Source organism: Dama dama, chromosome 13 (assembly GCF_033118175.1).
Source record: "Dama dama isolate Ldn47 chromosome 13, ASM3311817v1, whole genome shotgun sequence".
Lineage (NCBI taxonomy): Eukaryota > Metazoa > Chordata > Mammalia > Artiodactyla > Cervidae > Dama > Dama dama.
In genome coordinates this window covers 68,139,961-68,165,844 of record NC_083693.1, presented here as the reverse complement: position 1 = coordinate 68,165,844, position 25,884 = coordinate 68,139,961, and the positions used below count along the sequence as shown (strand labels likewise).

At 39.2% G+C, this 25,884-nt stretch overlaps 1 protein-coding gene across 4 annotated transcripts in view; it reads left to right on the top strand.

The window, feature by feature from the left end:
- ATG2B (autophagy related 2B) overlaps positions 1–25,278 on the top strand; it is a 75,193-nt gene extending 49,915 nt beyond the window's left edge. For 3 of the 4 annotated variants that reach the window (XM_061159376.1, XM_061159375.1, XM_061159377.1), the window contains exons 30-42: positions 1,203–1,405; positions 2,160–2,386; positions 3,212–3,320; positions 4,246–4,440; positions 5,349–5,450; positions 10,817–10,895; positions 11,975–12,182; positions 15,144–15,213; positions 15,484–15,566; positions 16,168–16,289; positions 16,882–17,036; positions 17,699–17,848; positions 20,357–25,278. In XM_061159376.1, the coding sequence (XP_061015359.1) occupies positions 1,203–1,405; positions 2,160–2,386; positions 3,212–3,320; positions 4,246–4,440; positions 5,349–5,450; positions 10,817–10,895; positions 11,975–12,182; positions 15,144–15,213; positions 15,484–15,566; positions 16,168–16,289; positions 16,882–17,036; positions 17,699–17,848; positions 20,357–20,587 (1,934 nt within the window). In that variant the 3' untranslated portion in view covers positions 20,588–25,278. Of the gene's footprint in view, positions 1–1,202; positions 1,406–2,159; positions 2,387–3,211; positions 3,321–4,245; positions 4,441–5,348; positions 5,451–10,816; positions 10,896–11,974; positions 12,183–15,143; positions 15,214–15,483; positions 15,567–16,167; positions 16,290–16,881; positions 17,037–17,698; positions 17,849–20,356 lie in introns of those variants that run through there. The other variant, XR_009695475.1, reaches the window with a different exon arrangement.
- Positions 25,279–25,884: the final 606 nt, after the last annotated feature.

Here is a 25,884-nt window from a genome sequence, read left to right as displayed (position 1 = left end):
TAGAAAACATTTTTTTCTAATTAGATGAACATTCTTATTTCTACATGTTATGAAGTCTTAATTTTTAAAAATTGTTTCATAATGTGATAAAAGTCTCTCATTCAATGTTGCTTTCATTCTAATTTAGAATAAATCAGAGCTAAGGAAGCAAATGGGAATTTTTAGCTCCCTAAGTACTAGGCATTATTTGTAATAAATGTTTGCAGCTAACCTACTTATGCTGGAAAGAACATTTAATGAATATTTATTGAGCAGCTTCATTACCCAAGATTCTATACTGGGTGCTGGGCACTTACAAGAGTGAATGGGTTCAATATGCTGCCACAGAAGAATTTAAAGTCTAGTTTGTGAACCTTGTGAGGCTAAGATGTTACCATATTCATCTTAGTATCTTTAGTCCATATCACAGGATTTGGTTTGAATGAATGAATGGAGAAAGAATTAATGAGTCTAATATGTGATATAAATGTATAAAAGTAAGTGTTCACATACAGATTTATTTTTTTAATTGTATTTTTTGGCTGCACCTCTGCAGCATGTGGGATCCTAGTTCCCCGCCCGACCTGTGCCCCCTGCAGTGGAAACAGTCTTAACCACTGGACCACCAGGAAATTTCCTACTTGCAACTTTTTGTCTTTATATTGAGACAGCTAATCTGTGTCCTGTTTGTATATCCAGTGCCCCAAGGAGTCTTTTTATTGCTCAGAATCATTCCCTGGCTGAAGACATGCTCAGAAACTGTTCCAACCCCCCCACCCCTGGACTCTAGGTAGAGGTTTCCCATAGTTGTAGGTGAGGCCCTACCAGGTGCAACTATTTCCCTTCCCCTCGCTATATTGTCCAAGGAGTTTCTTCCAGAACGTCACTTACAGGACATAATTCAGTACAAAATTCTGGCCAAAGTAGAACTGCAGTCAACACTCACTACCTGCTGCTGAATTCCTGAACTTCTCTGACACCTAATAACTTTGAGGAGACGTCTGTAACTTTGAGTCCATCGTTGCTGTTTTCTTAGGAAACCAAACTTATTATTAGTCTTTTTATTAGTAGTCAGAAGATTATTGTAAGAAATAAATGAGATACTGTGGGTGAGAGCTCTAACATAATGCATAACTGACACATGACTAAAGTGTTTAATAAATGTTGTTGTTATTGATGTTCCAAAATGTGCTGAAATTGACTGTTGTAATCTTTTCCCCTAGGTGTTTCTGATGAAAAATCTCAAGTTCAGGAACCATGTTGTTCAGACCTCTTCCTGTTTCCTGATGAGAGTGGAAACGTGTCCCAGGAGCCTGGTCCCACTTACACCTCATTCACCCACCACTTGATTAGTGATGCAGTGACAGGCGTGCCCACGGAAAATGACGACTTTTGCATTCTTTTTGCACCAAGAGCAACCATTCAGGTAGTAAATTGATAACAAAATTAAAGTCTTGAAATAATGTTAAAAATAGAATTGACCAAAGGACACCTGAAAAAGATTCTTTAGATTTTGTTAACTTCACAATTCAGAATTACTTCCTTTTGTAATTTACTATTGATGCTTTGTAAATGTTTGTTATACTTTACCCTGTTTATGACACATCTGTGAGGGACTCGGAAGAATGCTATTTGTAAAATCTCCCACAAATACTTCCTCCTACTGCAGAGGAAGTATGTAGTTTGTACCCTGAAGTACCTCTTCAGGGTAATGAAACTAAATGGCAGAAAAGAGTTCTATACAGAGGTGTTAAAACAAGAATTGGGAAACATAAGACGGGGTTTGTGTGAAGGCTGATGGTTGACTAATATATGTAATTTCCACTTTATTGTCATGCTCACATTGAAAAAGCATGGTCTGGATTTAATGAATCCACAGTTCACTAAACAAAATGGTTAAGCATTGAATCTATATATTTTTATTATCAAACAAGTAGTAAAAGCCAAATTGTAGACTATAAAAAATTCCTAGGAATGATTCACATAGAAGAGAGAATTCATTTTGTAGTAAATGAAGCAGAGTGTATTATGTGACAATTATTGTCAGTATTTATTGTCCACTTTATATAAGGAAATTATTCAAAAGAATGCAGAATCAAGAAGTTCCCTTGAGATGTGAATGGTACTCAATGGTTTCTACTTAGATAAGAGAGTATATGTTAACTGTTCCTTTGTCTTAGGAGAAGGAAGAAGAACCAGTTGTAAAAATAATGGTTGATGATGCAATTGTGATAAGAGAGAATTATTTTAGTCTGCCTGTTAAGAAGACAGATACAAGCAAAGCCCCGTTACACTTTCCCGTTCCTGTCGTTCGGTACCTGGTTAAAGAAGTCTCTCTTGTTTGGCATCTTTATGGAGGAAAAGATTTTGGAACAGCCCCTCCTACTTCTCCAGCTAAAAGTTATATGTAAGTTAATTTCTACATATGTCTATTTGGCAGGCCAATATAGTCTTTTCATTAAAAATACATAGGATTTACTCTTTAGAGAATTATTAATAAGTATGACCCAGACCCTATCTGTGTTCAAAAGGGAGAAACTGTCACATGAGCAAGTGAGGGCAATGAAGTGAAGGGTGTGTCAGGAGTTAGGGACCTCGTGTGCCCCCGGTTTTCCAGCGTCAAGCACCCGGCAGGGTACCAGGCACAGAGTCGATGCCTCTGTGTTAAGTGAGTGCATTATCCTTTAGTTCTGAAAGAGAGCGAGACAGAGAGGCTAGGTAGAGACTGGGGGCAAGCGTTCTCATTGGGGTGGGGAGGGTCAGAAAAAGCTTCATGTAGCGGGAACCTTGGACACAACATCGTGAGGACTTTTTCTATTTAAAAGTGCTTTTTTAAAAATTTGACACGTTACTGTAATTCTTTTCTGTATTAATTGGAATTTCTCGGACTTGTCTTCTGATTCTCAGGGGTTTCTGAAGTAATAGGAATTTATAAGGAGGTCTCATTTCTAAGTCTGTCTTGTGATATGCACACCAACATCATAGTTCGGTTTTTCTGTAGTTTTAAATATTTAGCAAGTGTATGATTGCTGTGAGGACAGTAATAAAGTTTATGCTCTCAGTGCCTCCAGGGTATAGAAGGTGTGGTTTTAATGTATAGCAGTACAGTTTGTGGCAGTGTTCTGATAGGTCTGGGATCTTGTTTTCTCTCTTCATCTTGTTTTTCCTGATGTCGTTCGTTGCCTTCCTTAGACTATTCCTTTAATAAAAGGTTTTATTTTTTCATTTATAGTAGTCCCCATAGCTCACCTTCTCACACACCTACAAGACATGGACATAATATGGTCTGTGGGGGAAAAGGAAGAAACCATGACTTTTTAATGGAAATACAGTTAAGCAAGGTAAGATGGCATTTTAAAAGAAAAAATCCACTGAAGTAGGAGCATTAGTGAAGGTTCTTTGGTCCTATCCTGGCCCCTCCCCTGTGTGGTCTTGGGGCCTAAGTGGAAAAGTGCAGGGATCTTGTGTAAATCTTAACTCTTACTCTTTTTCAGATATTCTGAAAAAATTTAGAGTTTTTGTTTTTTCAGGCTACTCCCAAAGCAGTGTCTCTCAGAGTTGAACAAGTACCAGAATCCCCTTGAGGACTTAGTAAAACACAAGTTGCTGGGTCCAGAGATTCTAGTTCAGTAGGGCTGCAGTAGGGCCCATGAATTTGCATTTTTAATAAGTTCTCAGGTGATTCTGATACTACTTTACCCAGGACCACACGCTTGGGGAACCACTGCCCTGGAGTATCTCTGGGGAAGCCTGCCGTGGAATAAGCACACAGGTCAGGTCCTGTGTGAACATCTAGAGACCAGTAGGGCCAGGCTGCCAGGGACCTTGATGCGTTTGATTCTGTCAGCTTGTCTGGGTTCTGACAGCTGTCATATGTTAGGGTGCTTAGCATGGTAGTGGTGACAGCTCCATATACTTAACTGCATCCTTGCCCCCTTTTGGAACTTGAACCTTGCCTCCAAGCAGTTTCATAGGGAAACAAGATAAAAATTTTATGACTTAATCCTATTGAAGGTTTTGCTTGAAAAGGATGGGGATTTAAGCAAGGTCAGATAAGAAATATCAGTCAGGCTTATCCTTGTATGGTCCGGTACACGTGGATTAATAGTAAATATGTGAACAAATGTAGGAGTGCTACACTGTTCTCTGAAAGCAGAATCAGAAGCTGAGAATTTAATGAAAATGTGTGATATTTTACATCTGAAAGAGAAAAATCTGTTTTAAATAGAGTGTAGAGGTGGTTCTGTATTCTTTCCGTCTGTGAAGGTGAAGTTCCAGCATGAGGTCTACCCGCCCTGCAAACCCGAGCGCGCGTCTAGCCTCGTGGAGCAGCCGGTGTCCCGGCAGGTGTTCATCGTGCAGGATCTGGAGATTCGGGATCGTCTGGCAACATCACAAATGAATAAATTTTTGTACCTGTATTGCAGTAAAGAAATGCCTCGGAAAGCTCATTCCAACATGGTAAGATTTAAAACTTCATATGTTTTGTTGTTATATTTGTTTAGAAAAAGTATTTCTATTATATCTAAAATATATATAAATTATACCTATTATAACTGCATAAGATTTAGATTGGGGAAAATTATGAGATTTTCATTTTAATATTAAAATCCCTTTTAAATATGCTGCTTAAAGTTTTATATTTAAACAATTATTTTGGGACTTCCCTGGTGGTCTGGTGGTTAAGACTTTGCCTTCCAACGCAGGGGGTGTGGGTTTGATCCCTGGTCATAGTGCTAAGACCCCACATGCCTCACAGCCAAGAGACCAAAACAGGATACAGAGACTCTGTTGTAACAAATTGCCGGAGGAAAACCAGAAGTCCGTTGTGATCTACACAGAACACTCAAACCAGGAGTGTGGTCTCTTGGACTCTGCACTCTGCACTCTCATTGCCAAGGGCAAGACCCCACAAGCCACACAACATGGTCAGACACACACACACACACACACACACATGATATTGACACAGAATTGTTAGCAGTGTTCCAGATTTCTAACTTTTACAATTTTAGTAGCATAGAAATGCTTAGCCCAGGACTTTCAGAAGAAAACATTATAGAGGTTACCTTTGGAGTATGGGCCTATGGATTTAGATTCAGGGGCTTAGCAAACTCCTTTGAGACTGAAAGTATGATATTATCATTTGCTTTTTTTCCCTCTAAAGAGAATCCATATCTTTCATCAGATTCTTGAAAGAGTATGTGACCAAAAAAAGTTAGATTCTAAGGAAAGAGGAGGGTAAACTGACTTTCTATTTTAATATAGGGACTAGATATAGGATTTTTTTTCTCTCTCTTTTTTTTTTTAATGAAAACAAGGCCATAATGTCATTGGGGAAAAATGTGTTTCTCTTTCTCATCTTGCAGTTGACAATTAAAGCATTACACGTGCGCCCAGAGTCTGGCAGGTCCCCACAGGAGTGCTGCCTAAGAGTGTCACTAATGCCACTTCGCCTCAATATTGACCAGGTTTGTATTGCAAACATAATGCATGGAGATATGATTAAATAGATATCCCGTGTTCAGAGTGAGAAATTTAATTTAGTAGAATTATAAGTTTGTATATAATTTAAAGTGTATGGAGGTTGCATAATTAAAACAGACTTCCACTGGTAAAGGACGGGACAGATTCACTAGGTGTTGAAATCTGAACTGTGAGTAAACGTTGTTAGATCTTATCCTCCAGGCTCCTACTTGCCCTCTACATGACAGAGCACTTAATAGCTGCCTCTTATGTGCTCTGATCTTCACACACGTGCTCCTGATGCAGATATACAGGTGTTTTCAGGAGATGACAGGACTCCTTAATATGTATTATTGGAAGGTATAGGGGACTGTAATCACAGCACCTGTAAAGGAATTCCTGGGCAAAATGACAAATTAGTAGATTGGCATTTAAACAGGTCATAAATGAAACAGATTTATGGAGATAAAGAAATTCATTTCCCTGTATTCTAGCAAGCACCCCATCAGACAGTTCTGGGTTTTGCATTCACCCAGAGAGCAGTCTAGAGCACAGTTGGTGCTCCTCTACACGCTCTGTTCAAGGCCTCTGAAGATGGGATGCTTTGCAGTGTAGTGGTGAAAGCAAGGGTTTGCGGGCAGACCTGGGCTCACATCTCAGTTCTCTTTTACTAATTGTGTGGCTTTGGGTAAGTAACTAACTCTCTAAGCCTCAATTTCTTCACTGATAAAATGGAAAACATAGTACATGTAACATCATTTTTTAAAGCATGGGGATTAAATGAGACTAGTGTCTGTAAAACACTTAGCTTGGTGCCTGGCACGCAGTGTTAAAGATCATAAGTGTTAACTGTTCCCATCATTAACTGAAGCATATAACAACTATAGAAAATAAATGGAGTTTTTATAATGATCTGCTTTTGAAATAACAAAGCCTTGCTCTTGTATCATATATATTGGCGTGAGCTCAGGTTTGGAAGCAGCGTATATGTTGGGTAGTAGTATTTGTTTGCTTAATGTTGATTAAATAATGTTGATTCACTATTTAAATAAGTAGCAGATACATCAGGAATAATCTTAAATGATGTTTATATTGTAAACAAACTACAGGCCTAGCTCAGAGGAAATGTATTGTGAAGCACAGACGTGCAGCACAACTTTACTATGTGTGGCTTCTGAGCTGGGTCAGGCTTGCCAGTGTGTGCTTTGACTTATGTGTTCTCATTATGATAAGAATCTTTTCAAGTCTGTATTTTAGTTTAATTTATCTATATTGGCCTAGTAGGAATATGATGAAGTATTTATGGGAAATTCAGTCCGTGAAAAATCACCAGTGTGAGCAAGAATTTGAGCAAGATTTATCTTTATGGCATGACGTTACCAGACTTAACAAGACCAATTTTCTCTAATAAGCCTTTTCTTCAATACTGAATGTTAATTTCTTCTGTAGAACTATACAACAGTATGATTTTAAAATGGAGAAACATTAATCTTAGCAAAAAAAAAAAAAAAAAATCAGGGAAATAAATGTTATGACTAAACTGAGGAGGAAAGGGAAATAATTTCCCAAGATGTGAAACCTACGGAAACAAAGCCATGCTACAAACGTATACGCCTTAGTGAGGAATATTACCTCGAGTCCTGTCTTCTAAGACTGACATACCATGCCAAACAGTCATTTGAATAGCAAGCCAAATTTGTATTTTTCTTTTAAAAACAAATCAGTTGATGAATGATAATGTTTTGAGTAATATGTTTTTTACCAAGCATACCTCTGACTTTATCTTAACTGGATCAGAGCAACATGTTGTTTGCTCATGTTTTTTAAAAGCTGCATTGCTGTTGACATTTGCTGCAGTTGCTTCCAAAGCTCAGGGTGCCTGTAGGACAGGCAGGACACTGGGGTCACTAAGATGGAGTGATTTCCATGTAGGGGGGTAAGGGGATGATGGAGGCTGTGTAAGTAGGATGCTTGAGATCCGAAATCTGAAGGGGCCAGATTTCCTGACCTTCTTAGTCTGGTGACCATTTTAGTATTGAACTGCCTGGAAATCTGTGTAGGGAAGACATCAGTTCAGTTCAGTTGCTCAGTCATGTCCAACTCCTTATGACCCCATGGACTACAGCCTGCCAGGCTTCCCTGTCCATCACCAACTCCTGGAGCTTGCTTAAACTCATGTCCATCGAGTTGGTGATGCCATCCAACCATCTCATCCTCTGTCATCCCCTTCTCCTCCTGCCTTCAATCTTTCCAAGCGTCAGGATCTTTTCCAATGAGTCATATTAATTCCAAATCATTTGCTGAGTGATTGTCCCAGGTCTGAACTAGGATGCTGGGAATACCTAGATGAAGAAACATCCCTTCCTCAGAGATCTCTGTGTAATGGAGAGACTGCCAAAAAAACAGAGGACTTTAACACCCTGTGATAAAGATAGGTATAAAGATAAGTCCTGCTGAAAGAGGACTTGTAGGCTGGGCTGGAAGTTTGGAAGATGAGAGGTGATCAGGAAAGGCTTTCTGGAGGTAACACTCAAGCTGGTCTTAAGGAATGTAAAACTATGAATATTTGCAAAGGCATTGAGGGCCTAATTCAAGTTATGAGATGAGATGTGAGGCCATTGGGTAGGACAAGTGCCCAGCTGAGGTTGGAAATGGTGAACATGTAGCAGCACCAGTTTGCATGTTTGTGATTTTTTTCAGCATCACCTGAGTATGACATTGAAAGTAATTCTTTTAAACCTTAAGTCATATCTCACTGATAGTAGCCTTTATCATAGGACCTTAAAGCTAGAAATAACTGTTTTATAGTTCAAGTTTAGTATAAATAAACCATATTTTTTAAAATTAAAAAAAATGATTGTACTGAGGTATAATTGGTGTATAATAATAGGCAGAGATTTTTTAGGTATACAGTTTGAGTTTGACAAATACATACACTTGAGTAACTGCTGCACCAGTTGAGATATAGAACAATTTTTGTACCCTACAAAATTCGCTTGTGCCCTTTTGTGGTCAGTCCACCATCCCAAAGCGACTGCTGATCTCATTTCATCACTGTAGAGCAGCTTTTTTTGTTCTGCAGCTTATATATGGAATTGTATCTGGTTTCCTGTTTTCAACATTATGCCCAGGAGATTTTTCTGAGTTGTAGCATGTATCAGCAGTCCATTCATTTTTATTCCTGAGCAGTGTTTCATTGTATGGGTACAACAACTTGTTTATTCATTTACTTACTAATTTACAGTGGATTGTTTTCTTGTTTTTGGCTCTTAATGGATAAAGCTGTTATGAAATTTGAAGTCTTTTAATGGACATATTTTTCAGTTTTCTTGGGTAATTATAAACAGGATGTCTAGGTCATAGGGTGAATGTGTGTTTATAATCACAAGAAGCTGCCAAATAGTTTTCCACAGTGGTTGTACCATTGCAGGTTCTCGGCAGTAACCGATGAGAGCAGCAGCTGCTTCACGCTCTGACCAAACTTGGTGTTGTCTTTTTAATTTTGGCTATCTTATTTGGTGTTAATTGCCATTTTAATTTGGATTTCCCTGATGACTAATGATGCTGGGCATCATCTCATGAGCTTATTCAACATTTGTACATCTTTTTTGAAGTGTGTGTATCTTTCTAATTTTAAAGTTAGGTTGTTTGTCTTACTGAGTTGTAGGAAAGATTGAGGGCAGGAGAAGAGGGCGCCAGAGGATGAGATGGTTGGATGGCATCACTGACTCAATGGACATGAGTTTGGGCAAGCTCCAGGAGCTGGTAAAGGATAGGGAAGCTGGCGTGCCACATGCATTCTATGGGGTTGCAGAGTCGGACACAGCTGAGCGACTGAACAGCAAAAGAGTTTAGCATAAACACCAAAATCAAACATTTGGAGAACATTTTGAAAAGCTGATGATTAGTATCCCTTTGTTGTTTGTAGTAAAAATGTGTAAAAACCACTGCCTTGTTAGTCGTCCTTTTCTCCTTTTTTTTGAAGGCAGTCATAGAAGCAAAACATTTATGGTATTAAAATATTGCCATCTGGTGGCAAAAGGATAACATTTATATACTATTAACATGTAATACTTGATATATGTATATTATCATATCTGGGCTTCCCAGGTGATGCTAGTGGTAAAAAACTGCCTGCCAGTGCAGGAGACGTAAGAGATGCAGATTCGATTCTTGCATTGGGAAGATCCCCTGGAGGTGGGCATGGCAACCCACGAGTATTGTCTGGAGAATCCCATGGACAGAGGAGCCTAGAAGCCTGTAGTCCATAAGATCTCAAAGAGTCGGACATGACTGAAGCAACTTAACATGCACGTGCACATGCACCACATATAGAGCGATATATACGTGTGTATAATGTAAATAATATATAAACATCTACATAAAGACATATGTGTAAAGAGTAATAATATAATGCCAATTCATCAACTTACTCCCCGACTGCAGAACCGGAATATCCTCATACTATTGAAGCTGTCTGCTTGTTCTTCAGTCTAGCCCTCAGTTTCTCATATGCAACATTACCTGAAAAATACCTTTTTAACGTCCATGATTGACCCCTCTGACAAGTGTGATCAGTAGTGGATCAGACCCTTTGGACGCCACTCAGGCTTTGCGTGTGCTGCTGCGTATTGTGACCCTGTGATTCACCTTCACATTGTGTTTTGGTGCTGTTTTAATGTTTTATATTAAGTTAAGATTGTTTTTAATGGAAAGGAAGAATAAGAAAGAACAGGCTCAGGTATTTAATTTTCATAGTCTCCAAAATGGATTTGTCAGTTGCTATGAAGCTGCTAATAATGGGCAAAAATGGCTTGCATATACAACATTAAGACCAGTCTAATTTCAGAAGAGACCACCCTGAGTGGGTGATTTTATTTACTTTTAGTTTTTACTTTGAATATCATGTCCAGTGAAGAAAACGTACTCAGGCAATATAGTCTTAAAAGCAGAAATAAGACATTAAGAACTTTTAAGTCATGTCTAAGTATCGAGTACTTGCTAGCTGCTATTATTATTGTTAGTAATACTCCTGCTGCCAATTCAGAGAGCCAATGCCAAATAAGAAAGAGACTGCTATATGTCTATGAAAACTAAAATGTTCTTTGATTTAGAAATAGCCATTTAATTTCTAACTCATCTGTACATTAATTTCCACATCTATAAATTAATTTTCTCAGAGTTGTGAGAATTGACAAGGACGAGTGTGAGAGAGAAAGGAATTGAAAGTAGGCACAGCGTAGGCACTGGATAAATTATAGCTGTATATGATGAGTGAAATGTGAGACTTCACGGTTCTTTGTTTCACAGTTTTAAAAATAGCTGCACCTTTTTAAACTGTTTTAGTTATAATTACATCTCTCAATTTTAGGATGCCTTGTTCTTCTTGAAGGATTTCTTCACAAGTCTTTCTACAGAAGTAGAGCTTCTCATGACTCCAGATCCAGAAGGTATTATGTAGAATTTGAAAAAGTCTATAATGTGTACTTGGATTGATTTTGATTGTTATGAGACCTTTTTGAGAATGTACTTACAGATTTTTTTCTCTCATTTATATAAATGTGTTCCATGATTATTTTTCTTAAGTTGTGCATATGTAGTTTATGTAAAAGTACTGTAGTTCCCCCGTATCCTCAAGAGGTACATTCCAGAACCCCCAGTGGGTGCCTAAAACTGCAGATAATACCAAACCCTAAATGTACTAAGTTTTTTCTTTACATACTAGCCTATGACAAAGTTTAATTTATAAATTAGGTACAGTAAGAGACTAACAATAATAACTAATAAGAACAATTATAACATTATACTGTAATAAAAGTTAGGTGAGTATGCTCTCTTTCTTTCTCTCAGAATATCTTGTACAAATTTAATGACTTTTCCATCTTAGCTAAACACTTACCATGCACTGTAGCTGTAACCTTTGTAGTTTGAGGTACAGCAGCAAAATGGGCATGAATTCCCTTTTCCTTCATCACAGTTTCACAGATTTGTTCTTACTGTAGAGCTTAGCAGGCTGAGCATATTGATTTTTTTTTTTCCTTATTAAGTCAAGAACTTTCATCTTTTCACTTAATATATTATGGCTTCTCTTTGGTATATCGGAATTGCCAGCATCACTGTTCTTGCGCTTTGAGGTCATTATTAATAAAATAGGGGTTACTTAGCATAAGCACTGACCTGATAACCAAGACGTGCACCCCGTGACTCACGGGCGGGATATGCTGGACAGAAGGCTGATTCACCTCCCGGCGGGGCAGGGAAATGGTGCAGGATTTCATCATGCAGCTCAGTGGCGTGCGGTTGAGAACTTAGTTGTTTCTTTCTGAAATTTTCCATTTCGTATTTTTGGACCATAGTTGACCTTGGAAAGTGAAACTAAAGATGGAGAGGGGGCTACTGTGAAAGATTTATCTGTAGCAGTAGTTGTATTTATTAAACGAAATACTGTAAAACAAGTTAATTGTAGATTGGTTTAAGTTGCTCTAAAGAAGCATACCTAATTTTCCAAATGTGCACATTACCTTTTCAGTTAAAAAGTCTCCTGGGGCTGATGTCACCTGCAGTTTGCCAAGGCATTTAAGCACCTCAAAAGAGCCAAATCTAGGTCTTTCTTTCCCTGGGCCAAAGCAGCCTTCCCCAAATGGCAGTGCCAATTCAGTGCAAGCGGTTAATGGGGAAGAAGAGAAGGACTTCTCTCCTGAAGAAGCATTGTTTAGTGATCAGCCTGTGTTTTTTAGGTAAATCATTCAATTTTGATAACAAAAGACGTTATTTTAGAGTTTGAAAGTTGTTCTTTAATGTGTTTGTGTGACACAGAAATCGTGGCGTTACTTCAGCTTTCCTCTGCACTGGCAAATAATCAGCGGGTATGAGTCAGACATGACCGAAGTGACTTAGCACACATACATGCATACTTATTTATATGAGGCTTCCTGGGTGGTGTCAGTGGTGAAGAATCCGCCTGCCAGTGTAGGAGACACAAGAGATGCGGGTTTGATGCCTAAGTTGGGAATATCCTCTGGAGGAGGAAATGGCAACCCACTCCAGTATTCTTGCCTGGAAAATTCCATGGTCAGTGGAGCCTGGTGGGCTACAGTCCATGGGACTCTAAATTAGAGCTGGACATGGCTGAGTGTGTGCATGCGCGCGCGCACACACACACACACACACACACACTTATAATGTGGGCCCCACCCACATGCACCTCTCATTTACACATAGTAACCCTGGCTCAGGGCTCATCCTCCTCTTGATCCTGTAGCAGGAATTTTCTCTTCTCTTAGTTTCTTCTTTTTTCCTCTTTCTGTCCCTCTCTTCCTGATCACTCTCAGAGCCTGTTAGTGTCTCCATGACCGTGATGCTGTCTCTTTCCCTCACACACCTCACCTTCAGCACCCCTCCCTTTTCCCCTACGGGGATTTTCTGTCTGGTTTCTCTGCCCTTCCCTATCACTGCTGTGTCTCTTGTGACCCTCAGCTCTCTGGCTAAGTTGGCATCATAGGGAAACCCAGGTCCCTACACTGCTGCTGGCTGCTGTGACTACAGCCAGCCACTAGCTGGTTGCCTGCCGTTTCCAGTTCCATTCATTCTTCCCTTCTTTCTTTCCCAGCCCTTGATGGTGGGGATGGAGCCTAGGCTCTATTGAAAGGAAAGAGGTCAAAGATCAAAACCACCTCTGTTATGAGAGACAACTCCCTTCCCTGGTTTTCTGTACTCCTCTCCTGCTGACATCAGTGTCCCCCAGATTCTGTCTTTCTCTCTAAGGTTGGACTTTGGCCCAAAGTGGGCAGTTGTTGTCGTTCAGTCGCTGAGTCAATGTCTGACTGTTTGCAACCCAATGGACTGTAGCCCCCCAGGCTCCTCAGTCCATGGGATTTCCCGGGCAAGAATCCTGGAGTGGGTTGCCATTTCCTTCTCCAGGGAATCTTCCTTACTCAGGAGTCAAACCCGTGTCTCCTGCATTGGCAGGCAGATTCTTTACCACTGAGTCACCTGGGAAGTTCTAAGTAGGCAGTACAACTATTTTAAAGTGTTTTCATGTTTTGAATATCTTGTGTATTGATGAAGATAGTCAGAAAATATAATGGAGTGTGAGAATTGGAAAGATCCTGAAATAGAGGATCTCTGGTGATTCTTAACTTTTCTTTCATAAAGGAAGAGCCTCTTTTATTATTTTCCTACTTTGCTTTTTTATTAAAAATTTTTTTCTACCAAAAAAAACTGTGTGTCCTAAGAAATAATTTGAATTCTTACTTTATATTAATCACGTATAAGCTGCCAATTTTTATTTTTTGTGAACACTGGATAACCATTATAAAAAAAATCGAATCATTACAATTCTGATTTGAGAACATGGAAACTTGGCACTTTTTAATCAGTTTGTGTAGACTCACTTACTTAGGTAAATATTTGTTTTTTCCGCTAGACTACTTAATAGCTTGTAGATTTCTATTTCTACTCTCAAAAACTGCTAGAGTGTCTAGGACCCTGGTGTAATACTTAGTGATATAGTTTAGATTACTCACTTTACTGACGAGGAAGTTAATGCAAGAGAGGAGAGGTGACTTGCTCAAGGCCACACAGTTAGTGGCCAAGCCAGGACTAGAATGGAGGTCTTCTTAATCCCAAATTCAGTACATTTTCCAATTAATGACATAATAGTCTCCTCTCCTACAAACATTTATTCACTCCACAAATATATATTGAACATATTATATGTGTGTCAGATTTTGTTCTAGGTACAGTGAACAGAGTAGAGAAAAATACTGAGTTGAGCTTACAGATAATTAAAGTATTTGATGTACCCTGTTACGTGCCTCGGAGGATCAGTGAGAAGGTGGCAGAGCTGCTGAGGGGCTGTTGCCCAAGAACCAGATACAGGCGGGCGTTCGGAAGGAGGGGTGACCTGGACCCCAGACTTCCTGTGGTCACTGATGTAGGTTCAGCGTTTCCTTTTTCCTGTAGGTTAAGGACTTTTGCAGGACGACTTGGGATGACTTAGAGTATAACCACTGACGTTAATTCTGTAGTAAAATGTGTTTCAACTTGCAATTTCCAGTCCAACTTTTGGAAGCCAGCTGCTTTTGTTTGATATGTATAGTTGTAATTTCATTCAGAATCCCCAAGTGTGTCAATATCCTGTTTACAAGCATTAATTTCAAGAATGTTAAAATTTACCAATGTAGATGGGGTTTAAAAATTAACTGATGAAGACACTTAGGCTCAGAGAGTTTAAATTACTTGCCTTGACTGTGTCCCATATAACTGATAAAACTAGGGTTCATGTCAGGGTCTTCTGGATCTTTGTTTCATCATGGAACTAAAATAAATACCTCATCTCTTCTTTTTTACTTCTTGGTGATGATTATATTATTTGGTTTAGTATTTTTATTAGTTTGCTCTCTGTATGAATTGAATACTTGCCAGAATAAATTTTTCTAACTTAAATTTTGTTTAGTAAATGAGGAAAAGGTTTTTAAAATAAAATAAATAAAATTTATAAGATTAACATGGTTTAGTTGTTATATTGTCTTAAGAAGGTATACAGCTGAAAGACATTCTCTTTTATTTAGATCTTAATATATTCACATTATTTATTATGTGGTTTTTATTCTCCAGTTGAAAAGGTTAATTTACATCTAATTTCAGCTATTAGTAATTTTTAATATAAATAACTCCCCTTCTTTCTTTATCTTCAGAGAATTTAGATTCACATCAGAAGTTCCTATTCGACTTGATTATCATGGGAAACACGTATCAATGGATCAGGTCTGGAAATTTTGCACAAATACACTCTACAGAATTATCTCATTTGTTTTTCTAGTGGATTCAGTTTTTAGGAAACTTTTTCCATCGTGGTTTATATGTTTGAAATGAAGTGTAAGATTTTAAAATTTAATTCTATTTTTAAAGTAAATATAATTAAGAATCTATGAGTAAAATTTGGATGTCAGTTGGGTCTTATAAAATACATGTATTTTTTTGATATAAATATTTTAGGTGTTAGCTTAATTAGTGAATTTTTTTTTTATTTTAAAGGGTACATTAGCTGGGATTTTGATTGGTCTCGCCCAGTTAAACTGCTCTGAACTAAAGCTGAAGAGGCTTTTCTATCGGCATGGGTAAGTTGATTTATCATATGAGACTTTAAGATGTAGTTACTAAAGTTAGTTTACAATTAACCAACATACATAATTTAATTATTTTACAGTGTTATTTGAAGAGAGCTCATTTTTAGAGGATTTTTACTGGCTAGGGGCTATTTTTTTATTCTGAGAGAATAGCAGTAGTTTGAAGAGAGCATTTCACTAAAAAGCAGCTGTAGTTAGGATTTTTTTAATAATTTCCCACAGTTATAAATTCACCTATATGGAAGTTCACAAGGTAATGGTCCTTAGTAGCTGAGAACTATGTGACAATTTACAGATGTTGAATTAATCCTATGTCAAAGCTTTAGATGTTAAAGAAGTAAAAACAGTGGAAATGCACACTTGTGTATATTACGTTAGCCTTTTATAGAAATTATTAGCATTACAATTAGGTTAAATGTATGTGTATACACATACACACACATATATAGTAACATTGAAAATCTATAAAATTTCGTCCATGTAATTTGTAGATTTTTTTGTCTTAAGTGAAAAGAACAAAAAATATCCCCCAAACTGTGTAAACCTATAAATTTCACTCTTCTTCCCATATACTAATAGTCATTTTCTCTAGTTTGCTAGGTGTGGACAAATTATTCTCATATGCAATCACCGAATGGCTTACTGACATTAAGAAGAACCAGCTGCCAGGAATCCTGGGAGGCGTTGGGCCTATGCATTCACTAGTACAACTAGGTGAGTGTTCTTTTTTAATTAGAAGATAACTTACTTTACCTGATCAGTGATTCTTAACCCTTTTGGAATTATGGATGCCTTTGAGAATCTATGTGAGGATCGTCTTTCTAGAAAAATCTACCCGTTAGTCATACACAGCAAGTATTGCCTCCCATTTTAGGGGTTAAAAATCCACGGGTTAGAATGATACCAGAGACTTGAGCTCCAATGGTCCTATTTTTCTTTTTAAATGTTTTCTTATTGTGATAAAAGTCACATAATATAAAACATGCTATTTTAACTGTATTTAACTGTACATTTCAGTGGCACTGAGTGTGTTCACATTGTTGTGCAGCTCTCACCATCATCTGTCTCCCGAACTTTTCACTTTCCTAAACTGAACTCTGTCCCCATTAAACTCTTACGTCCTCCTTCCTCACCACCCTCCTGACCCACCTCCAGCATCTGCCAATGTATCTTCTGACTCTTTGAATTTGAGGAAAATACCGTGCCTGTTCTAGGCACCTTGTATAAATGGAAGCAAACAGTACTTGCCTTCACCTGCTGTACTCCAGCATTCCTATTAATTTCTGTGTGTTGACTGTTGTTCTAGTGCAAGGCCTCAAGGACTTGGTCTGGCTGCCAATCGAGCAGTACCGAAAGGATGGTCGCATCGTCAGGGGATTTCAGAGAGGGGCTGCCTCCTTCGGCACCTCAACGGCGATGGCTGCTCTCGAGCTCACGAACAGAATGGTTCAAACCATACAGGTGACTTGCAGTAGACAGTTTAATCTCCAGAAAGAGGAAGAGCCATTATGAACACTTGACTTATTTTGGTTTTAAAATGACACTGTGAAAATGTTTAAAATCCTGAGAATATTTTATTTGTAATGACTTAGTATCATTACATTTTTTTTTTGATTAGCTGTCCATTGTTACATAATTAGAATTAAGTGGTGGACTACAGTGTCAAATTTGTTTGCCTGTTTCAAGTAAATTATAACTATTAAGTTAGCCAAAGATTTATTATCACTACCTTTCTGTGGTAAGATCATAGCTGAATGTAATGACGGCACTAGAGATCCAATAGTAGTTGTATTCAGGCTTGCTATTAAGTATTAAACTCCAGTTGGCCTTATCCAGTTGTGCAGAGACCACGCATTCTTGTCTAGCCTGGTAACAGAGTGTTCACAGAAGAGAGATGAGGAACTGAAAAAAGCTGCTCAATGCAGATACTAATGTATACGTTAATGTTCTTGTTATAAAAGGAATACATTCTGGCTATAAAGAATTCAGACACTGCAGAAGGGCCTGCCTGAGGGTGGGAGTCCCTCTGCTGTTCCTCACGCCCCATAGGAAGTGCGCTGCTGGAGCGTACCTCCCCAGACTCTGTTCTGACTCACCCTTTCCTCTCTGATGGAACCATCCAGGCAGCGGCAGAGACTGCGTATGACATGGTGTCTCCAGGCACCCTTTCTATCGAGCCCAAGAAGGTCAGAAGGTTCCCCCATCACCGGTTAGCCCACCAGCCAGTGGACCTGAGGGAAGGGGTGGCCAAGGCCTACAGTGTCGTGAAGGAGGTGAGTGGCTACCCCAGGGGATGGGCCGGAGCAGTTTGCGTCCTTTCCTGGAGTTTGTCTAAAGAGCATCAGGGCTTGGGCTTTGTTCTGAAGGAACCCCAAGGGTGGCTTTGGGACTGTTTTGCCACTGATGAGTGCAGATATGTGTGTAGGTAAGAGGGGAGGGCTACGTCCTGGCCTGCAGGCTCTCAAGAAGACTAGCGATCTTGTGGGAAGACTGGTCTCTTTATGGACAGAGGCAAGCAAAGGGTGGTAGAAGCACACCATGAACTCACCAGGGAAGTTTACGCATGTTTGTATTTTGCTGGTTTCCTCAGATTTCTTTAAAAAGCAAATTTTTTTAGGTTAATCGCAAACCCTAATTCCGTTCCCATGCGTTCACAATCCTGAAGATGGTACATTTTTTTTCTATTCATGTTTTTATAGTTTCATATAAGTATGTCATCATAAGCAAATACTATTGTTTATATTTTAAAAGTTAGCATAAATGGTATCATATATCTGTAAATTTTGTCTCAAGATACATCCTTGTTGATATATGTAGGTCTGATTTAAACTTTTATCATGTTTCATTGTGTGAATATAGCATAATTTATTTATTTTTGTGTTGGTGGACAGTTTCCATTTTTTCCCCTAAAATACTGCTATTGGAATGTCATTTAAATGTCCCTTTGTTCACATGTGCAAGAGGTTATTAAAGGTGGAATTGGTGATTTGTAACTGTTTGAATCCTGAGCCTTATTAAGCGTTGCCAAATTTATTAAGCATTGCCAGATTGTAATTTAGTTGCACCAGTGAATCCTGGTCCTTTATGGATGTTGATGGGAGCATTCCCTCCGTGTCTTAATCTTTTTCTTTTTTTAATTGATATATGAGGAAGTTTGAGGTTATTTTACTTATGATTTGTGTATTAGGATTTTATTAATGATATTTCCCCCTCTCGTATTCTGACAGACAGAAGTGCCCTAGGACAGTCTTTTACCTGACAAAAGTAACCTCTTTGGTTCCAAATGCAGGAAGACCACTGAAGTAAGGATATGTATTAGTGGCTAAATAAAGGCAAGGCCACTGGTCACCTCTCTTAAAAAGAGATTTAGTCGGGAGAATAAAGAGAGCTGATTACCTGTCAGATCTGTTCCTGTAGATGTTAGGTTTGGGCCAGTTGTCTGTAGACATGTTAGAAATCAGCTTGTAAAAACGATCCTGGGCTTTCAGGCATAGCAGGGGCGGCTGGCAGCAGGATATTATAGCACTTGGGTATGTAGCACTTTGGGCTTCCCGGGTGGCGCGGTGGTAAAGTCTCTGCCTGCCAATGCAGGAGACACAGGAGACGATGGTTCGATCCCTGGGTCAGGAAGATCCCCTGGAGAGGGAATGGCTACCCACTCCAGTATTCTTGCCTGGAAAATCCAGTGTACGGAGGGGCTTGGCAGGCTACAGTCCATGGGGTCACAGAGTCAGGCACGATTGAGCAACTAACACTTCACTTCACAGATTGTGAAAGTGAAGACTAGATTTGGGGCCAGGACAAGATTCCTTGATTTCTCTGAGAGCCTGAAGTTCTTCTCACTATGCCCCTCACTGAAGCGGTCACAAGAGGACAGTGCTTTGTGGCCCTTGGGGATCCTGAGTTAGACAAACAGGAGAGATTTGAAAGCCATATGTCACGACTGACTAGTGACAACAGTGTGACGTTTTACCACCCTGGCTTGACCTACGCATTTACATATTCAGCTCTAAGGCTCAGCAGTCATGATTATTTTCATGTCACACAGCTGTAAGAAGAATGAAAAATGCTGCAAAAACTTCATTTCTGGTTATTAGACATGTTCCTGCTTTGTGTTCTCAGAATTTTCTCTCTTTAATAAAGTGTTCTATTTAGTCTCTTATCTTAATTGAATGTTCCAGTTATCTTTTCTAGTGCATAGCCAGTAATTTAAAACTAATTAAATTATTTTCTGGAGCTCAATAGGATTAGGTTTTCCTGTTGCAGTTGAAACACAGGAGTTATCGCCATATTCATTTAGTGATTATATTTATTCAGGAAGCTTTGTTTGCTAAATTTGATTTAACCAGAGTGATTAATAGAGCCAGAGAAGTTACTCTTGGAGTATTAACTATTTCCGTGCACATCCCTGTGTGAAACTGTAGTCTAGCTACATTTTGTACGTAACTGTCACAACAAAATGCTGAATCACAATTATCCCTTACTTTCCTTTTGGAGAAGAAAATAGCAACCCACTCCAGTATTCTTGGCTGGAGAATTCCATGGACAGAGGAGCCTAGTGGGCTATGGTCTATGGGGTCACAAAGAGTCGGACACGACCGAGGGACTACCACTTTCCCTTAGAATTGTCATAAAAGTAATTATCCTGGGTTATCTCAAAAGTACAGTTTCTGCTTTGATTTCTGTCTGGTTACAAACCTGCTCTTGATGAACGTGTTATGAGATTATTTAGAGAGTCTTCTGAGCAGTGATTTACTCCCTTCTCTCCCCTCTTTCCTCAGGGAATCGCAGACACGGCTCAGACCATTTACGAAACCGCCGCTCGGGAACATGAGAGCCGGGGGGTGACGGGCGCCGTGGGGGAAGTCCTGCGCCAGCTCCCCCCGGCCGTGGTGAAACCTCTGATCGTTGCCACAGAAGCGACATCGAATGTCTTGGGTGGCATGAGAAACCAGATCAGACCAGATGTTCGGCAGGACGAGTCACAGAAGTGGCGCCATGGGGACGACTGATGGTTCAGACGAGATTCTTGATGAAGACGAGGGTGGAGATGTGGAGCAGGGGGTCCCACTGGCGACTTCAGAGGGAACTCATTTACTGTTATCGCGCTCATCTCAGGAACAAAACCATTTCTTAGTGAAATAATTTAGTATCAAAGCAACATGCAACCAAAACCTTTTGACATTTTAGGGCTAGTTGGTACTTGCCAGTAGACATGTTTGGTGGCTGGTGTCAAAAGTCCGTAAAGCATTTGCTGCCAAGTTAGTAGAATGCTTGCTTTTATTAAAATGACTGTAATTTTCCTTGTTACAGACAAGCTATCATTGGAAACCTCCTTTTACAGTACAGGGTGCTCAGAAGCGTTTTGAGTACTTTGAAAGCACTATATTTATGTTGCTCCAAGGAGTTGATTTTTCTCCATGTTTAAAGAGAATCACAGCTTCGAAACTTTCATTAAAAATGAGAGACAGAAGCCACAGGGAAAATAAAGCAAATAGGATTTTCAATAGAAATATCAGTGAGGAAAAAATAACCCAGTCTGTTGGATTTAGTGTTCACGCAGTCAAGAACGTCGTTTCCATTTGCTCAGAAAATCCTTCTATGGGAGTTTGAGAACGTGAATGTCGCAGACTTGTTCTGTTGTGTTGCACTTTATTATGTGTATGTGTGTGTGTGTGTGTTTAGATTAATACAAGTCATGTGCTATATTCTACATGTAATTTACAGAGTTACACAAACTATAAGGAGGACTAAGTATGAAGGTTTTTGGCAAAGGAAGGTAACTCAAATGTAGTAACTTTCGTTTATTTTAAGTATAATGAAAATGTCATTCTATAATGAACTGGGGCCCATATAATTGTTTATTTGTTCAAATTTAAGCAGGTATAGTGCAGGCTTATTCGGGGTGTGTGGAAAGGGAGATTGAAAGTGGTTTTTACTTTTTTGAAATTAACCAAAAAATCCTCCAAATATGCCCTAGTCAGCTATTTTGAAGCACCATTTTTACTTGGTTAACAATGTACATTTTGATATTCTGTCAGGAATGAATAAAGTATTTTTATTTAAAGGTAAATTTGTTTTATGCTTCCATGAATAGTTTGCTTCTCTTAGAGCATATTCACAGATGCAATGCTAGGATTTACTCCAAAATCCTTGGGAACACTTTCTCAAAATTGATTTTGGTTAATGTTAAGCAGATCATTACCTAGATGTGAGAAGGAAGTTGTTCTCCAGAACTCCTTCTCTGACTTTAGATTAATCTAGCAGAAAGAAAACATAGGATTTTGTATTCATCCTGTATTTAAAGTGTCATGATGTGAACTCTCATTTCCTAGAATGGGGGGGATGTCATCGAGTTGAAGTTGAATTTCAGAACTACTTTCAGTTTGGGGTTGGAAAAATGACATTGGATCAGTTTCATTCTTGAAACTTTCTACAGGAAAGCAAAAATCCGAACATTTAAAACTGGTAAAATTTTGTTAAGTAGCATTTAAATCTGTCTTGTTCTCTTTTTACTGCTGAAAAACTTGAACGGCCAGTGCTCAGAAAACCACCTATTGAAGGGTCAGAGGACCACTTGTTACTAGACCCCAGCTGGATGGAGCCCACCTAGAATGTGGTCCTGAGTAAACAGGAATCACGGCTGTTTACTGTGTGAAGCTTCAGCCTGCTTCTGGGGCGCTTCCGGGCACCCTTGCACCAATCCCAGCATTTTCCCTTGCACGGAACATGCTGGGTATGATATGTGTGATAAGGAATCAAACTGAAAAGCGCTCAAATTTAAAAATATAAAATCTCCTTAACTTTTAAATACATTTTCCATACTGTATTTAATTGAACTTAATTAGTATAGGGAGAAATAATCATCGTCTTCTCTGTACTCTGAGTTCCAGATGGACCCATTTTTTGACAGATTGGGCTTATAAGTCCCATTAAGCATATCTTTATTACGTAATTTCCATGGCTCTCTCTTCTGCCCTCCTGCACCTGCTTTTGATAGAATCCACCTTTGGGATCAGAAACCTTGTGTCTCAGAAAGATTTAGTGTCAAGGCACTGTTCATGGTCACTGTAACCAAGATGCTGTTTACCTGAGATGTTTATGTGGAAGAACTGTGTGTGTATTTGAACACTTTGCCATTGTTAAATATCCATATTTTTTTCTTTTTTAATAGTGTCTTTTCTAACTTTTACGCCATGCTGGCACGGTAAAGAGCATTGGCAGGATGCTTGTGTGGCCAGGTCTGTGACTTACCTAGTGGTGACTTGGCCAAGACATTCAGCTCTAAGCCTCAGTGTGCCCCTCTGTATATGAAGGGGCTTCTTACGACAGCAGAGATTTTCAGACGATTGGAGCATGCGCACGTGTGCGAGCAAGCGTGCGAGTGTGAATGATGGTGTGGGGTGTAGCACTTAGTCGTGGGCCCCAGGCCTGTGACACCTTGAACAGGTGACATTGCCAGAGTCCTGGCCGTATGACACCCACAGAAGCCCCGGCTCCCCCAGGTCTCTCATACCAATGTGTTTCTGAACGGTGCCTTCAAGGCTGACCTCAAAGTGCAGTAGACAGCATGTCCGTGTATCGCTGCATTGAGTCCGTGTGTGTATCTCCCCGAGGGGCCAGGTAAGCAAGCTTGATCAGGAAGCATCAGTGAGTTTCAGAACCTCACAGGGTTACAGGAACACAGTAAGACCGCCTTACATGATGAAGGCAGCAGGGGCCATGGTGACGTCTTCTCTTGATTCGGGCTGACTGGGATTCCCCGATTTCTCTGTCTGTCGACAGATGGCTATCGTTTACTAGTACAATGTCCGCTCAGCACTCGCCTTTTAGGACAGATAGGATGGCATGTTTTTTGTAGATATCGTAGCAAAGACTTCCATTTTAGTAAAGCTTGAGTCCAATTTGGATTCCCACTTAAGCACATGTATGTAACATCAATATTTTTATAATACAGAACTCCAGAAAAAAAAAAAAATCTTCCTAAGTAGCAGTGTGCCTAAAATGGCAAAAAGACAAAAAACTAGTATTTCTTGCTCCTGCTATGTGTCACTTTTAAATGCTGTTGAAATAGTTTCAGTTTTTAAGGGAATTACTTTTTAACCATCTCCTTTAAAAACTGTGTTCTGTAGGTTTGGTGCCTTTGTTCAGTTCTCAAACAGGCAAAACAACTACGTCTGCTGCTTGGGGGCCGCTCGCCGCCCTCGGGTACCGTCGAGTTGGGTCGTGTGCCCCAAACTTGCCCTCACTAGAGACAAGAGACAGGGCAGAGGTGGAGTTCAGCAGTTTTAAACCAGAAGTCCACACTTGCACTAGGTAGTTTTAGGATTAACAATTTATTATCTTAACATTAATTTAGATCTTATCTATATATATCCATATATATAAAAGCCACATGACCTGACTTCAGAATAATCACTTAACTCTGCTTTGCTTCAGTTTTCTCAGACCTCCGTGGGGTGTATTTCCTCAGCTTCATGGGGACTGTGGCAGGGCTAGTGGTCTGAGGCAAGCAGTCTATTCCCTGCTTCCCTTCACGTCCTCTTGACCGACCTAAGACATGGGAGAAAATGTCTGTAAACTTCTTTAAGCCTCTTGAAAGTATAAGGCCCTATGCAAATACAAAGTGATACTTGGTGTCTGCAGATGCATCAGTTGGACGTACCCATTGGTACCGAATTGAATAAATCAAATATAAGTTTGTGAGTCTCAGGTTAAAAAGCAAAGTTATTTAGATAGTGTATGAATAGTGAAGGGGGGGAAAAAATCTTACCAAGAAATCTTGTTTCTTTTTACTGGAAGATACAGTCAATCTTTTCATTGAGAATAACTGAGTGCTTTAATGCCAATTTATCTTTATCTCAATAGTTTCAGAATCATGCTAGGCACTCTCCTCCCTGTGATAGACTTTATATGCACAGTTGCAAGTCAGCCAGTTTTAATCAAAAGAATTTTCCTTTCATTGTAGTGTCTACAAGTCAAAAATAGAGAAGGCCTTCTAGTACATCACAATTAGCTGCTTTGGGAGGGGGCGGGATAAGGAATTTAGGTGAGCTTTGATAATTCATATTTTGAAGTGTCAGCAATTTTTAAAAACAGAGGTGTTAGACATTTTTTTTTGCCTCCAGCACCGTGTCGGCCCCTTTGTTTCAAGCACGTAGCCTCATAGAAAACACCAGAATGCCATCTGATGTATTTCAGGAGACTGTAGATGTGATGTTGGCTGACTCAAGGATATCTCTAGTGCTGTGTGTGTTGGGGGGGGGGGTGGGGTTGAAATAGCAGCCCCTCCTTTTAAGAATATGTTTACTTTGCTGTTTCACATGTATTTTGTGTATATGAAATGGCAGCTTCCAGTTTCTAGTTGGATTTGTCTTACGTTGTTTGTATAATTTGCCAGTCACACAGGACTGTCTGCTTTTCCGTTGCAAAATTTGGTAGGGACTCCAATTCAGCTCTTATGTCAATCCATCCTGATTTATTTTGGACATTGACTTGATCTCACCTCAAGCAGAAAACACGTCGTGTATGTTGACTGTCGTCATTGCTGTTTCCTCATGGAAGTAATTCTAAATGTAAACCCTCTAAGAATACTGATGCTGTATGGTATTTTTGTGGAAATGTTAACTTGTTAGTGTGACTATTTAAAGTATTATGAATTTAAGGATATTCTTGAAGAAAATTAAAATATTTACTCTTTGGAGTTTGTTTTAAATACTATGGTCTTTCTCCAAGAAATGCTCCCTGTATAAAAAGCAGCGGGTAGGTCTGTGTCAGATCCTGTTCTTGGGAAATGGTCTTCCTCTGATCCTGGTACTTAGAGCAACTCTTGTAGCTACCTGCTACCAATTTCTGAGAAATCAATATATAGGGTATATTCTGTTAGAGCTTGCCACTCCTTCCTCCTTTTGAATATTAATTGCTGCATTAGTTATTTTATCTCTAAAATGTAGACTTGCAGCAAACACATTAGTGTTTATGAGGTCTTAGGGACCTAGATATATACTTGAAAAATCTGTTCTTTTTGGAGGAATCTTACTACTTAGGAATATTTTAAAGAAATGTTTATTCTTAAAGACAATACTTTGACAGATTCTTTGGTGACAGATCTCATTACATGACTGTTCACTTTGCACGATCAGAGAAAAGTCATGGGTCACAACACACCTCACACATGACTTTTTTTAAACTTTTTATTGTATATTGGGGTATAGCCAATTAACAATGTTGTGAGAGTTTCAGGTGGACAGCAAAGGGACTCGGCCATGCATATACATGTATCCATTCTCCCCATACTCTTGTGAAAGAG